Source organism: Diabrotica virgifera, chromosome 7, assembly GCF_917563875.1.
Source record: "Diabrotica virgifera virgifera chromosome 7, PGI_DIABVI_V3a".
NCBI classification, from domain to species: domain Eukaryota; kingdom Metazoa; phylum Arthropoda; class Insecta; order Coleoptera; family Chrysomelidae; genus Diabrotica; species Diabrotica virgifera.
In genome coordinates this window covers 126,680,566-126,694,201 of record NC_065449.1, presented here as the reverse complement: position 1 = coordinate 126,694,201, position 13,636 = coordinate 126,680,566, and the positions used below count along the sequence as shown (strand labels likewise).

The 13,636-nt window shown below is 33.3% G+C and overlaps 1 protein-coding gene and 1 long non-coding RNA gene across 2 annotated transcripts; both read right to left on the bottom strand.

Annotated features, from left to right (window-relative positions):
- Positions 1-2,847: 2,847 nt before the first annotated feature.
- Positions 2,848-5,007, bottom strand: LOC126888595 (uncharacterized). Its single transcript, XM_050656949.1, has one exon. The coding sequence runs from the start codon at positions 5,005-5,007 to the stop codon at positions 2,848-2,850; it is 2,160 nt and encodes a 719-aa protein (XP_050512906.1).
- Positions 5,008-6,475: 1,468 nt separating this feature from the next.
- Positions 6,476-10,670, bottom strand: LOC126888111 (uncharacterized). The gene is made up of 2 exons (XR_007699398.1): positions 9,336-10,670; positions 6,476-6,843 (listed from the first exon to the last, which is right to left on the bottom strand). It is a non-coding gene; the product is annotated as an uncharacterized LOC126888111 (long non-coding RNA).
- Between the last annotated feature and the right edge of the window lie 2,966 nt (positions 10,671-13,636).

The following is a 13,636-nucleotide window of genomic DNA, read 5'->3' as shown; positions in this document are numbered from 1 at the left end:
TTTATCTACGACAAGTCGGGTAATATTATGTAGGTAGGTATCTCAGGTAAAAAAATGGGATTATATGTTTATTAGAAAAACCGTTCAACAATATAACATAGCACAAACAATTGTTTATAGATAAGATACATATGTTGACATAGAAAAAGTATTTAATATAGTGAAAATAAGTTGTATTATTGAAATAGAAAAATACATGTACTGTATTTTACCTATAACCATAAACAAATTTAGACTACATAGACTGAAAAAAGGTTAGCAAGGACAGTCAAGCAGTAAGTAATGGTTGATATGTAAACGTTAATAAAATAATGTTAGTATATAAGCTATGGAATGTGTGTAAAGCGATGAAGAAAAATAATGTAAGCATGAAATAAATGAAAGGTAGTCATTTCGGTCGAACATAAATTTGTTGAAAAACAAAAATATGTTCTTAACAGCAGCCACCAACGGGAAGGTACGACTACATAGACCGCCAGGTTAGTAGGGATGATGGTTAGTAGGAATGATTTTTTATATTATATGATCATATATTTAATAATAGCAATATACTTAATTTACTACGATCAACTCTTTACTTGGTTTAGTAGACATCTTTTTATTGATCTGTTGGACATCTTTTATGTATTAATGTTAAAACACCGATACTTTGGTATTAATTCATTCGTTACTATGTTCTATAGTATTCAAAATTAATCATTGGGGGGAAAATAACTCTAGGTTATCTAATCTTAAAACTAGGGATTTTTCCGACTCCTGTATTATGATAGGATATCGAAGACTTAAAACTAAATCGGGGAAAGGAGACCATTAAGTTATCGATTGTTTTAACTTGGAGGCTACACGAGCAACGGCTCTGGAGTTAACCAGAACGGCTCATTAATTTGCCAATAACAGATATCTTTTTGGTGGTCATAACTAAACATCTTTTTTAGGGACATACTTAATAATTATACTAAATTTAGAGATAATATATACAAAAGTATGAGTTACTAGAATCATCATATAATATAAAAACGAGGAGTGCGGGAAAGGTTGAGGAATGTAGTAAAAAGGGTCTGTTGCAGATATCATTATGTTAGTTGTAATAAATAAAGTTATAAAAAAATTACAATATTCAATCATCTAAATAATCTTAGTCACGTAAAAACGATTAGTGATAGGGTGATAAGAGGAATATAATAAAAAAATTGTACATTTGTAATAAATAAAGTTTTAAGACCAACTTCAATCAGCATCCATCTTAAAGTCAATAAAATCATCAATGATAAATGATGAAATAAGTTTATTCAAATCTTTGTGTTAAATCTAATCAACATCCATCTCAAGAGTATCAATTAAATAGTGCCCAAAGGGAAGCGTATCATAAGAACCCCGAATGTGACGTCTTTTATCATCATTGGGGCTTAGCGCAATCTTGCTTTGAGTTATAGAATAAACTTGATGTTTATCAGAGCGTATAAGATTTTGTGAGGTGACCTTTGCTGTAAAGGTATCTAAACACTCGACGTAGTCCTCAAAAGTAATTTTAGTATTTACTACAGATTTCTTTACCCCCTTTGCCTTCTTTGTCACACCACAATTTCGTATAATATTATCAACTTCATCATACTCATACTCTTGTTCTTTCAACTTCCCCCTCAGCTTTTTAATGTCAGCATCTGTGGTAGCTGCTTTTGTCGTGTATAATTTCGATCGGAGTCCTATGTAGTCGGTCATAATGCAGCCATTATTCTCATCTTTCTTATGCCCAATACCTTCTTATTAACCAGAGGGATGCCGTAAATGTTATCTTTAGGATAGTCTGAGGTATCAAAATATTTATAACAATCATGTATCATTGCTTCATACGGGTCTTTTTCCCGTATCTCCACGATCACACTATCAGTATCGGTATAGCAGGTCGAAAAGTTTTCTCCGAACCTGCTAGCTAAGTAGCCATATTGGAAATCATATATAGTCGTTTTCGCCAAGTCTAAAATACTCATTCCAACATAAATCGGTTTAACTAACCATATTTCCGCTCTATGCATCTCAACAGCAATCAAATTTTCATTAAAGATAGTAGCGTTTTTAAACAGGGGGCTACTTATTCTAGCTTCAGCTCCATAACGACCCTCCCACTCTGTCAACAATTTAATATCAACGCGCCTGCGCACACCCTCTAAAGTCTTACCAAACACTGCATTGTTCATAAGCTTAAACAGATTCTTTTCAAACTCATTTTTTGCTGCCTTCCGGAGATTTGTATTCAAGTCGATGTATGACTTTAACCAAGGAGACTGCTTAAATTTCAAGACTCGATGAATCTTTTTTAGTATTAATCCATGAGCTAGCGCTTGCTTCAAGGCTCTGTAATAAATTACATATCTTTCTTTATCATGAAGGGTAGCCATTAATTTGGTCAGCTCTCGCGGACGTTTAGGAGGTTTCATAGTTTTCGGGTTCAAGGATTGGGGACAGAATGGGATGTCTTTATGATGATCATGGAGATGTTGAGGGTACTCCAGATCGACCTCGAGAATGCACCCTTCAGAAGAATCGTCCGGAATACTAAGAACGTCGATGTTAGTATCAGACCACTCGAAACCTCCATATGGAAGATATTGGGACATTGCCCACCCATATTGATTATTGACATCGAAATACATTAGATAGGAGTCGGGCTTCGAAGGGTCGTAAGATGCCATGTACTTGTTATTAGCATGAACACGACGTTTCGAGCAAACTTGACTCAAACCACCACGAATGCCTCGCTCCACAAACAAATGCATATCTGGATCAGTTAAAAGTTCAAGTTCCTGTTTTGTATACTTAAGCATCGCATCCCACGTGAATCCAGGCAGACTAAAGTAATGGAGCGGGATCAAGATTATATGTTTCGAGACAACTGAAGCGGAACCGTTCGAAAACGTCGGCAAGAAGAAGAATATCGGTTTTCATGTAGAGATCGACGTAATCTCCGAGAGAAGAACAAGAGAATGAGGACCAGACTTGGAGGGCGCGATGATAATGGCGGCGAGGACAAGGTTTATCCTCAAGTTTATTATAAAAAAACTCGATAGGCGGCAGACATGTTTCAATAAAACGATCGAAAGAATCAATATAATCATAAGGCATGATACTTTTCACAGTAAGAAGATTGAACTGCTCCTCGGGAAGGAAAACATATTGAGAGCGGAGATTAGGATATTCGGTTAAATAAGAAGAGAGCTTATCGAGAGAAGACGCCATAAATCGAAAACTATCGATGAAACGAAATTTAATTCGAGCATCATTAATGTGTTTAGTGAAAGAAATATATTTTTCCTTAGTAATAGGAAGAAGATCTACAGGACCTTTGATGTGAGTAGCAATATCATTAATAATGAAATGCGCATCATATCCACTGAGGTTATGAAATATCACAGGGATAGTGTGAGCATCTTTGTAATTAATATTACAGCCTTCATGAGCTGCAAATCGATAATTATTTTCAGGGATTAGGTGATTATGGTCTCGCATTTTCTTATCACTGGGGGAGAAGCGCTGCTCGCAAATATGACAATGAGTGGCTGCTTGAAAATCACTCTCTTGCTGAAATGTCATATTAATATCAAACGGACACATAAACACCGTAGAAACATCCTCAGCAAGCTGATTTAGTTCATCTGCAAACCATTTCATGCAATCTTTTCCACGATATGATTTGTAAAATGACAAAAAATCATCATAGGAACATTTAAAGTAATACCCAACGGCAGCAGGTATATGTTTTTGATAGGTAGTCTTTTCAGCACTATGTTCCAGAACGCTTTCAAGATCTGCGTATACCGCGAAGGGGGCTTTTAGTTTATTCCTGAAATTCTTAAATTTTAACATTTTTTGGCTTTCTTCAGGCATTTTAATGGCTGTTTCATTTATTCTTTCACAATCGTTGATGTGAGCTTCTAGCTGTGTAGACGATAAAAATGGTTGTAAACACCTATCACAGAGAACATCTGATCGCCCTTTGCAGCATGTCTTATGAACATTCAACTTTTCTTGCGATCGAAAGTAATAGAGGCAGCCATCACAGAAATATTTTGTTCCATCTTCATTGCTAAGCTGCTTGGAAAGGAGGCGAGATAGATTTTTTATCCAAACGTAATGATATTTAAGGGGACCTTGCTCGTCATATTTATTTTGTATCAAAAGCAGATTCACATGTTTATCCTTCTTGTTTTTTGTTAGGAAGGTCGGGAGAGTCGTATAGTTCTTCTTCTCCTTTTTCAAAATGTATACATTGATCGATATATTATTCTGCTTTTCAAAATTAGGAATCTGTTTGGCGGTCATTGGCCACTGAATACCTTTAAGTTTCAGCACTTGGGAATAGTGTGGGTAAGATGACATTAAAGCGGAGTTATTCCGACAAGGATATAATGCCGATATGACAGCCCATGCAAAGCATGCCTCATCATCATTCTTAACATTACTGCATGCCTGTTGTCTTTTTATCTGAGCGGGAAGATCAATGTATGAGGAACCAAGCTGTGGTGTAAATTTGTTTATATTAACCCCCAGGTTAACAACCGCTTTTAGTGCCCAGCCACTATCTCTCTCTTGGAATTCTTCCAAGTCTCTGTTGATGGGTTCCACTACTTTTTTCTCGAACCATTCATCAAGATTGGTGTCTCTATAAATGGCTGAGTTTGAAGTAGTGAAGTACTTTGTTTCATTCATCATCTTTTCACCTTGAGCAATCTCGAACTCTCCTCCAAATGCTATGTTAACTTTCACTGCAGCGTTATTTTTTAAGACATTCTGGATTCGTCGCTTGAACAGAGCTTTGCAATCAACCAGGAAACTACCTGGGTCCTTGTGTTTAAGGTTCGAAATGACTCCAGTCTGAATTCTTGAATTAAATGTAGATACAGAGTCTTCCCAATGTACCCTACGCTTTGCAGTCTCCGGTCGAGTTTTTAGTCCCGCCCCCTTCTTTTGTTCAACCTTCAGTTGCTTACTCAACGTTTTCACCTGCCTCATTTGGGCTTCGAGGTGCTGCTTTTCGCCAATCGTCTTTGCAAACCCATTCTATTATGAATCATTTTAATCGCTTTCCTACACTCTATCAACCCTTTTCTTAACTTTTCATCATTATAATTGTTTTGAATTAAACCTAAGATGGATGCTATAAATTTAATCATTGCAATAATTACCATTTTAAAAATGTCAAAATTCAAAAGAAATTAATATGAACCAAGTTAGATTAAAATAAAGATAAATTTCAAAAATCTTTCGAATTTAAAACTCGATAATATTTATAATATTAAAATTTGAATAAGAAATTAAAAAATTTATATTAAAAATTTTCAAATTATACCTCTCACCAGAGCACGTCTGAACGATTTAAAATTCACCAGAGCACACGACTAAATGATTTACCAAAGCACTGAATGAAGATCTGAAACAGAATGAGAAAATACAAGTTGCGTCTGTTCCCTAGGGTCGCTGGACGGTGTGGAATTGGCCGTACCGGACTCCTGGACGGTTTTCCGTTCCTGAGAATTAGAACGGGATGTACTACGAGTATCCACCATAGTGTAATAAGTTTTTCGAGTGCGTACAGAACGTATGTTGGCACTAGAAAGCTATTTAAGGCAAGCACTTGATTCCTTAAGGAAAATACCGCTGCCTTGAGTGAGATACCGCTCAGGTGTGTGACCTACCGTAGTAGGAATATCACTAGGGCAGTGGTACAAAAATATTCAGATATTTACACGGTGAATATCTCTAAGTACTTTCGATAAGAAAGGCTTAGAGACAAACAAGAATCAGGAAAATAATATGCAACTATGAAATGGCACAATAGTTCTAGGTTTTTCCTTAACTTACGGAAGGAAACCGACTTAGAACAACAAAATACATATATCACAATATAAATGATAAAGTAAAATGGGAAAATGTCTAATTTGTTTGAAAATTAAGTCAAAACGGAAAAGTTAGAGCGGACGAACTATATAAAGCACAATTTTTTCATCACTACTTTCAGTACATCTAAATGAAAAACAAGAAGACAACTAACTACTTTGCAATATTTACTGCTTCTTGAAGTACTTTGACATTCTACAAAAAGTCATTTTCAGCTTCCATAGTTGCAACCAAACGAGTAGAAACTGAGTAGCTTCATTGGCAGTGCCGGGTTGACTTTCTTCTTCACTTCTCACTGGAGAAGTAGGTAGATTTGCAACGAGAGGTACTGGGTCCTGGTAAAGGCCTCCTGGAAAGTACTGACTAATGTTTCATTTTTCACATTTTGAATTTGATTTCTACAAAATTTCAATACATTGTCGTGATCATATTGATAATGAAATATTGAATTCATTTCCAAGTGCCAACATTGGACCAAGAAACAAATTCAACATAACATCGCCAACATAACACAGCAAGCCTGAGACCTTTATGGGTTCTTGTATTCTGCTCCTCTGCATCAGTAAAGTAAAAAGGAATGAACTTCAGTATAAACACTTTATTTTCTCATTTTATTATGGTCACAATTCAAGATCTACATTTTAGAACTAATGAAGTTATTTTATATAAAAATAGTCTGTCTCTGTTTATAGGCAAGCTATAGATTTTAATAAGGAATTTAGCCTGTGGTCTGACGGCTTCTTCCGGTGCTGTCCTGGGTTATTTACACCCCAAGATCTTCTTCAGAAAGCGTCAGATGGTATGTCCAAAAAGAGACAATGTGGTCACTGGATGATTGTCTGTGGAACTGTTAATTTTCCTACGATTCTCATTGGATGGTTGCCTGGGTAACTGTTAATTTTCTATAATACTCATATTTGAGGGTTAGGGCCATGCCCTTCTCCTGGGTGCCTAGAAGAGAAATTAAGATGTAGACAACCGCAGCATAAATTTATGAAGGGCCCCTACCACCCAAGCCAACAAAACCTTAATATTCCCTGTCAGCAGTACAGAAAAATTTACAGGTTACTTTTGAACTAAAAGTTATAACTAAAATGTTTTATGAATTTTAAAAGTCAAAAGGCAGATATTGAGCACTGAATTTATTAAATATTGCCCAAGTATACTTTCGCTATCTAGAGCATCCTCAGGGGCATTTCGTCAATAAAAAGAAGGTATCCTCGAATGTCATTTAATTAAAATAAATAATTTGGTGGCAAACTTAAATTAACATCTAACTAAACACTGAACAAAACAGATAAATTAAAGTGCCAGTAGGCTCTACATTCTTGCAATATGGAGGCAGAATATTGCAAGAATGTAGAACCTACTGGCACTTTAATTTATCTGTTTTGTCCCTTTTCAGTGTTTAGTTAGATGTTAATTTAAGTTTGCCACCAAATTATTTATTTTCATTTAATTGACATTCGAGGATACCTTCTTTTTATTGACGAAATGCCCCTGACGATGCTCTAGCTCTAGATAGCGAAAGTATACTTGGGCAAGATTTAATAAATTCAGTGCTCGATATCTGCCTTTTGACTTTTAAAATTCATATATTCGAGCATTCAACCATTTCCTATTTTTCTAAAATGTTTTAATTGAAACACCCCTTAATCAGAAAATACAATTTTCTGTTAAATTAATTGAATCGCGAATATTTCTATAAATTTAACAAATTTTTAAACCGATAAATGAAACTTGAGAAATTATTATTTAACATAACTGCTGATATATCAATGAATTAGCATTAACAGAAAATAAATACCCCACAAATATTTTCTTTACCTAATTGGATGAATCAAATTATCAAACAAATATATTATGCAAATTAGCAAATGTGTTAGTCAATTCATAAAAATGTGAACAGAAAATTAAGCAATATAATCAGAAAACCAACTAGATTTGTTTAGGTTTCACTTGACAGAATCTATACAAATGAACCTGAATGAGACCGGCTCATATTTATACGAGCAAAAGAAATTACCTGAAGGTCAATATTAGCAGATAGAGAAGTAGGTATTTCTATTAAGACAAAATTACAAAAAATTAAGCACTTTATAAATAATTTGTTTTGAAATAAAATATCTAAAGAGAATGACTGTTTTACTGGAAATAATTTATAATGAAAATGGCAAGCTAAAATAGTATTTTCTCAATAAATAATATACTAAATTTACAATCAAGATGTAGTAGAAATAGACAAACCAAGACACATTAAATGCTACACTAGGAGCACTCCCGAATCATAATTTACAATGTATAAACTTAAGAAATAATGATTTGGGATTTAAAATGTATATACATTGTAAATTATGATTCGGAAGTGCTCCTAGTAGCATTTAACTTGTCTTGGTTTGTTTATTTTTACTGCATCTTGATTGTAAATTTAGTATATTTGAGATAATGGAAATAAATTTTGGAATTTAGGTATACAAAATTGAAAATTTATATACCAGGCGGACAAGGTAAATCTAAATGGACCAACAAATATATTATAATACTAAAAATGAAAATCAACATGGCGAACTGAGAGGACCTCTATATTCTATATTTATGCAGAGTGGGTCCTTGAAAATAGATTCTAAAAAGTAGCAGATATTTCAACACAAGTAATAGCTATTTGTATAACAAGGGAGGAAAGTGTAACTTTTCCTCCCGAGAATGAAGTTTACTGCCCGACGCGTAGCGGAGGGCAGTAATCATTCAAGGGAGGAAAAGGCACTTTACTCCCATGTTATACATATGGTTTTCCACCTTCCTCAAATAACAAGTCATTTTGTCATTTTTACTTAATTTATTTATGTAACTAACCAACAAAATTTATTAGCACTAAAACAACAAGTAGGTACAATATAACTGTCAGCTGTCAAATATAAGTCAAATTATTAATGTAAACATTGTTAAATAAAAATAACAATTTACTGTTTTTTACCATTCTGCAAAATACAGGATGTTTTATAAATAAACGTTAAAATGTATAGATACTCCGTAATAGAAAATAGATATTATACAGGGCGTCAATAAGTTATATTTCATGAATGAAATATTATGACGTCACTTTTACTTTTCCTCCCTAGGGAGGAAAAATATTTTCCTCCCTAGGGAGGAAAAGTACAACTTTGCTCCCTACAATCAGGTCCGGAAAAGTATACTTTCGGTAGAGGTAGGTGGAAAAATTATTTACTTTACTCTTTTAAGTAAAGGTTGAGTCTGTCAAAAAACCTTTGGCTTTGTTGTGCTCAAAAATTGCTGTGCCATTTTGTTGGTCAGAATTCCCAAAGTGGCAAGAGCAAACCAACAAAGAATAGACAGATGGTTCCCTATCTTTCAGTCTGTGAATCAATTATACAACGATAAATTCAGTTCATTCTCTTCACTATATTTATGTCATATTTCATTACCTTAGTAATGAAATCAATGTCTTCTTTTCAACCAGATCCTGGGAACAACAAAGAATCTACATATCCCTCTTTCACAATATTGTGTACAATCCGGGGCAAAGCACATTACCATTTTTATTATACAAAATAGAATGGTTCACAAAAGTTTGTAAACTTTGCTTGGTGAATATCACTAAAAAACTATATTTCATACAAATTTAAGACCGAATTATGGTGGTATTATGTTAAAAACAGTATACTTAAGCAGAGGAAGCAACATTTCAACTTTATAGGAATTAAAAAGGCTTTGAGATTGGGCAAATTATGGCTTTGCAACTTTTGTTTACATTTACGAAGTCCTTCTTGACAGCCGTAACCTCACATTTCGGCTGTTAACCTAAAAATCTCTTCCTAAGTTTGTATATCGAAATTATATTTATGTATTATATCAGACATTTTCTACCATATATAGTATTTATAGCGAATTTCTTGTGATGTATTGATACAATTGTACAAAATTAATAGTAATATTTTAAATAATCTTTTGTTTTTGCAAATCACCCATAAGGAATACACATAAGATCGTCCCACAAACATCCACAGTGTACCACGTGACCATGTGTCAAAGTTAACGCTCCCAGCGGATTGCGTGTATTTGATAGAAAAATATTTGTTAAAAGAAGGGAAGCAGAACTATTCAGATGTTTCAAACTTAATTGTAATAAATCAATGTATATATTAAAGTATATATTTAGGTTAGCAAAATAAATATATGTATTTAGTTGACATAACACGTACAAAATATTGTTAAAATAATTTTTATACGTAAGTTAATTATTATAATCAACTATTCTAAATGGGAAATAAGCCACAATTTAACTAAAAAAATGATTTTATTAACGTTTCGACGTCCAAATCGGATGTCATTGTCAAAATACAAAAATTAGTCATATTAAATAAATTATTAGAAAAATTTTTTACTAAGCAACACCATTTTTGTTTAATTTAATAATATTTTGTATTTTGACAACGACGTCGAAACGTTAATAAAATTATTTTTTGGTTAAATTGTGGCTTAGTTCCCATTTAGAATAGTTGATTACAAAAATGCCACAAGGATAATAGCTTCAGAACAAGTTAATTATTATTGTGAAAGCTTTAGGTCTTCTTTTTATTTTAATCTTTTACGGTAATACATACTATTTCATTTATAACTAAAAAAAATATATATTAATTTATAGTCTCTTATCTTTTTCGTACTGTTTTAAAATGTTCTTAAACTCATTAAAAGAACTAAATAATTGTCCACACTCCGTAGTTAATTTAAAAACAAACACTAAACAAATCAAAAATAAGAATTCACTGACACTCTAACTTTTTTATTTGCGTACACGGTAACGTATACCTAGACACAACCTTATATTTAGGTATATTCTTCTTCTCCTTCTTTAGTTTATTGGCCTCCACCTACTTGGGTATTTGGCAAGTTCATCGTCGTGGAATAAGTCAAAAATATTTATATTCTAATGACATTTATCGTATGTCATTGTAATAATAATATACCAGTTTGTTAAAATTGTAGTTTTATACTGTTTTTGAAGGAAAGGAACGAAAGTTTACTATTGAAAATAAAACCATTTTGTAAAAGTACGAAATTTTCTATGAATAGTTCAAACGATCAAAAACACTTGTAACGTCACATAAATGTATTTTCTACTGACGTTTATAACGTCTAATTTAAAATTCTGTTTACTTTATTGGAAAAATGTAAATGTAAAGCCAAGTGACGTCACGATGCGTTTTGGACCACCTGTTTAAATTTGAATTTTTAATCGTCTTTAGGGGCCAAACGAAAGACAAACAAAACTTTTTTTTCTTTGATACATGTTTTAAATTATGTTGTGTGGTGATTTATAACATTTTTTTCGAATTTAAAAATTTATGCAAGTTCCCTATTGTTTAAGAGATCCAGCCAGAGCCAAAACTAGCATACTAAACAGTACAGTTGAGTACAGCAAAAAAAGCCACTAATTTCCATTTTTCACCCCCTTATCGATGCATTTTTTTTCAATCAAAATTTTTACTAAATTTTTAGGTTATCTTATGATGAAAATGAAAGGACCGCCTAAAAGGAGGACTTCGCAGATCGTGCCGTGACGTCACACGTAAATAAGGAGTGACCTCAAACGGTCAAACGTCAAACGTCACCAATTATGTCAAAGTCAAATGTTGCTTGCAATGTTGGTGATTTAATTAAACTGATTTTTGTGTTTATTTTTATTGCAACTTCTAATAAATTATAAAATATCGATTCACATAATAATAATCAAGATGATTTTATTTTCATTGTGGAAGAAGGAAATGTAAGTATGTAAATCAGAATTAATAAAAATAATTGTAATGTTAACACGTGGTAGGGTTCCTAGGTTAACTTTGGAGGATCTTCTTCTTCTTCCTTTTTTGGCACTGCTCTTGGGCAATTTGCCAGCTCGATGCGTAGGAATTCCAGATTGTCGAGTACGGAATACTCCTGTGAATTCCTATAGCTAAAACACGAACTTTTTGATGTACACTAAATTGTTTTTTGATTGTGTGGACTTTTAAAGAAAATATTTCTGTCTGTACAAAACAAAACAAGGATACTTTTGTAGGTTAGGAAAGGAGAGGTTTTAGGGTTATTTATTTATGGGCTTGAGACAAAATAAAATAGCTGTCATTTCATGTAAAGTTAATTAAATTTTGATTTTGTTATAAGCCAGGAATTTGATTAAAAATCTGCTAATTTCCAAGTTTATATTGGAGAGTATTGTGTTCATATTACAAGGATATTCGAAACCTCTTTTTATGAATTCATATAGATCCATTCTCGGAATTTTGTTAATGGGACATTCCAAGAATATATGATTTAGAGATTCTGTTTGCCCGCATTCGCAATAGGGATTGTCTTTAATTCCGATTCTGTGTAGGTGTTCTCCAGTTAGGCAGTGTCCAGTACGTATCCTAGTGATCATGGTTATGTGTCTTCTATCAATATATGGTAGTTTGTTGAACCAGTTAGTTTGAGGAAACTTGTCTTGTATTGTTGCATATTGTTTTCCCTTTTGTTTTAGTGACTCCTTCCATGATTGTTGGAATTCTTTTTTTGACGATATGGTCTTGTTTTTGACGATGTTAAAGATCTCTTGTGCATCAATTTTAATATCTTTTGGTACATTTAAGGTTCTGCCTAGATTGGCTAATGTGTCTGCCTCTTCATTCCCTGGAATACCTGCATGCCCTGGTATCCAGGCGATCAGGATATTGTTGTTATTATTGTTGGCGTCTAGTATTAGTCTTTTTGTCATAATAGTTATATAGTCCTCTGAATTGATTATACCAGTTTTTGTCAGTTTTGTTACAGCACTTTTTGAATCTGTAAGTATTACCGCGTTTTTTAGGTCTTTCCTTAGAATGGTTGATATTCCTTCATTTATGGCTGCCATTTCCGCTGTTGTGATGCATACTTCATTTGGCAGTCTAGATGAGAATCTGTATTGGATTGATGGAATGTATATGCCAAAGCCTACCCGATCTTTGGTTTTAGATGCATCTGTATATACAAAAGTATATGTTGGTTTCAGCTTTTCTGTGGCCACAAGAAAATTCTGTTTTATATTTGGAGTGGATTTGGCTATTTTTAAATCCAATATATCAACAGGGGACATAATATAGTTATATTCCAAGTCATAGCTTGGAGGAATTTTGGCTTTATGTATTTTTTCTAAGAATGGTGTATATTTGTCAAATGCTGAAATAAGATATGGCATATTGGTGAATCCCTGTGGGTCCATTGTTTGTTTATGTATGGTGTGTGTTTTGCTTAAGATTTGTATTAGAGGGTGGTTAATGCTTGAGAGAGTTAATTTAATTAAAAATTTGCTCGCAATATATTTCTTCTGGTTTCCAGATCTATTAATGAGGCTTCTGCCAATAGGACGTTTTTAGGAGTGGATCTCATACACCCCAGACAAACCCTGATTCCTTCATAAAAAATTGTATTTATTTTTTCTAGGTTATTTTTTGATGTGGGTTTAATGAATATTGATCCCACATCTAGGTGGGATCTCACCAATGCGTTGAAGATGTTTAAGAGTATTTTAGGATCTGCACCCCACCATACTCTACTAATATATTTTAATACATTAAGAGCTTTTTAAGTTCTATGTGTTGATCCCATTTTAAGTTTGTATGTAGGATTGCTCCTAGGTATTTGACATTGTTACTGTATGGGATAGTGTTATTGTCTATGTTAATGTTTATGGGTATGGTTTTCCTTCTCCCCT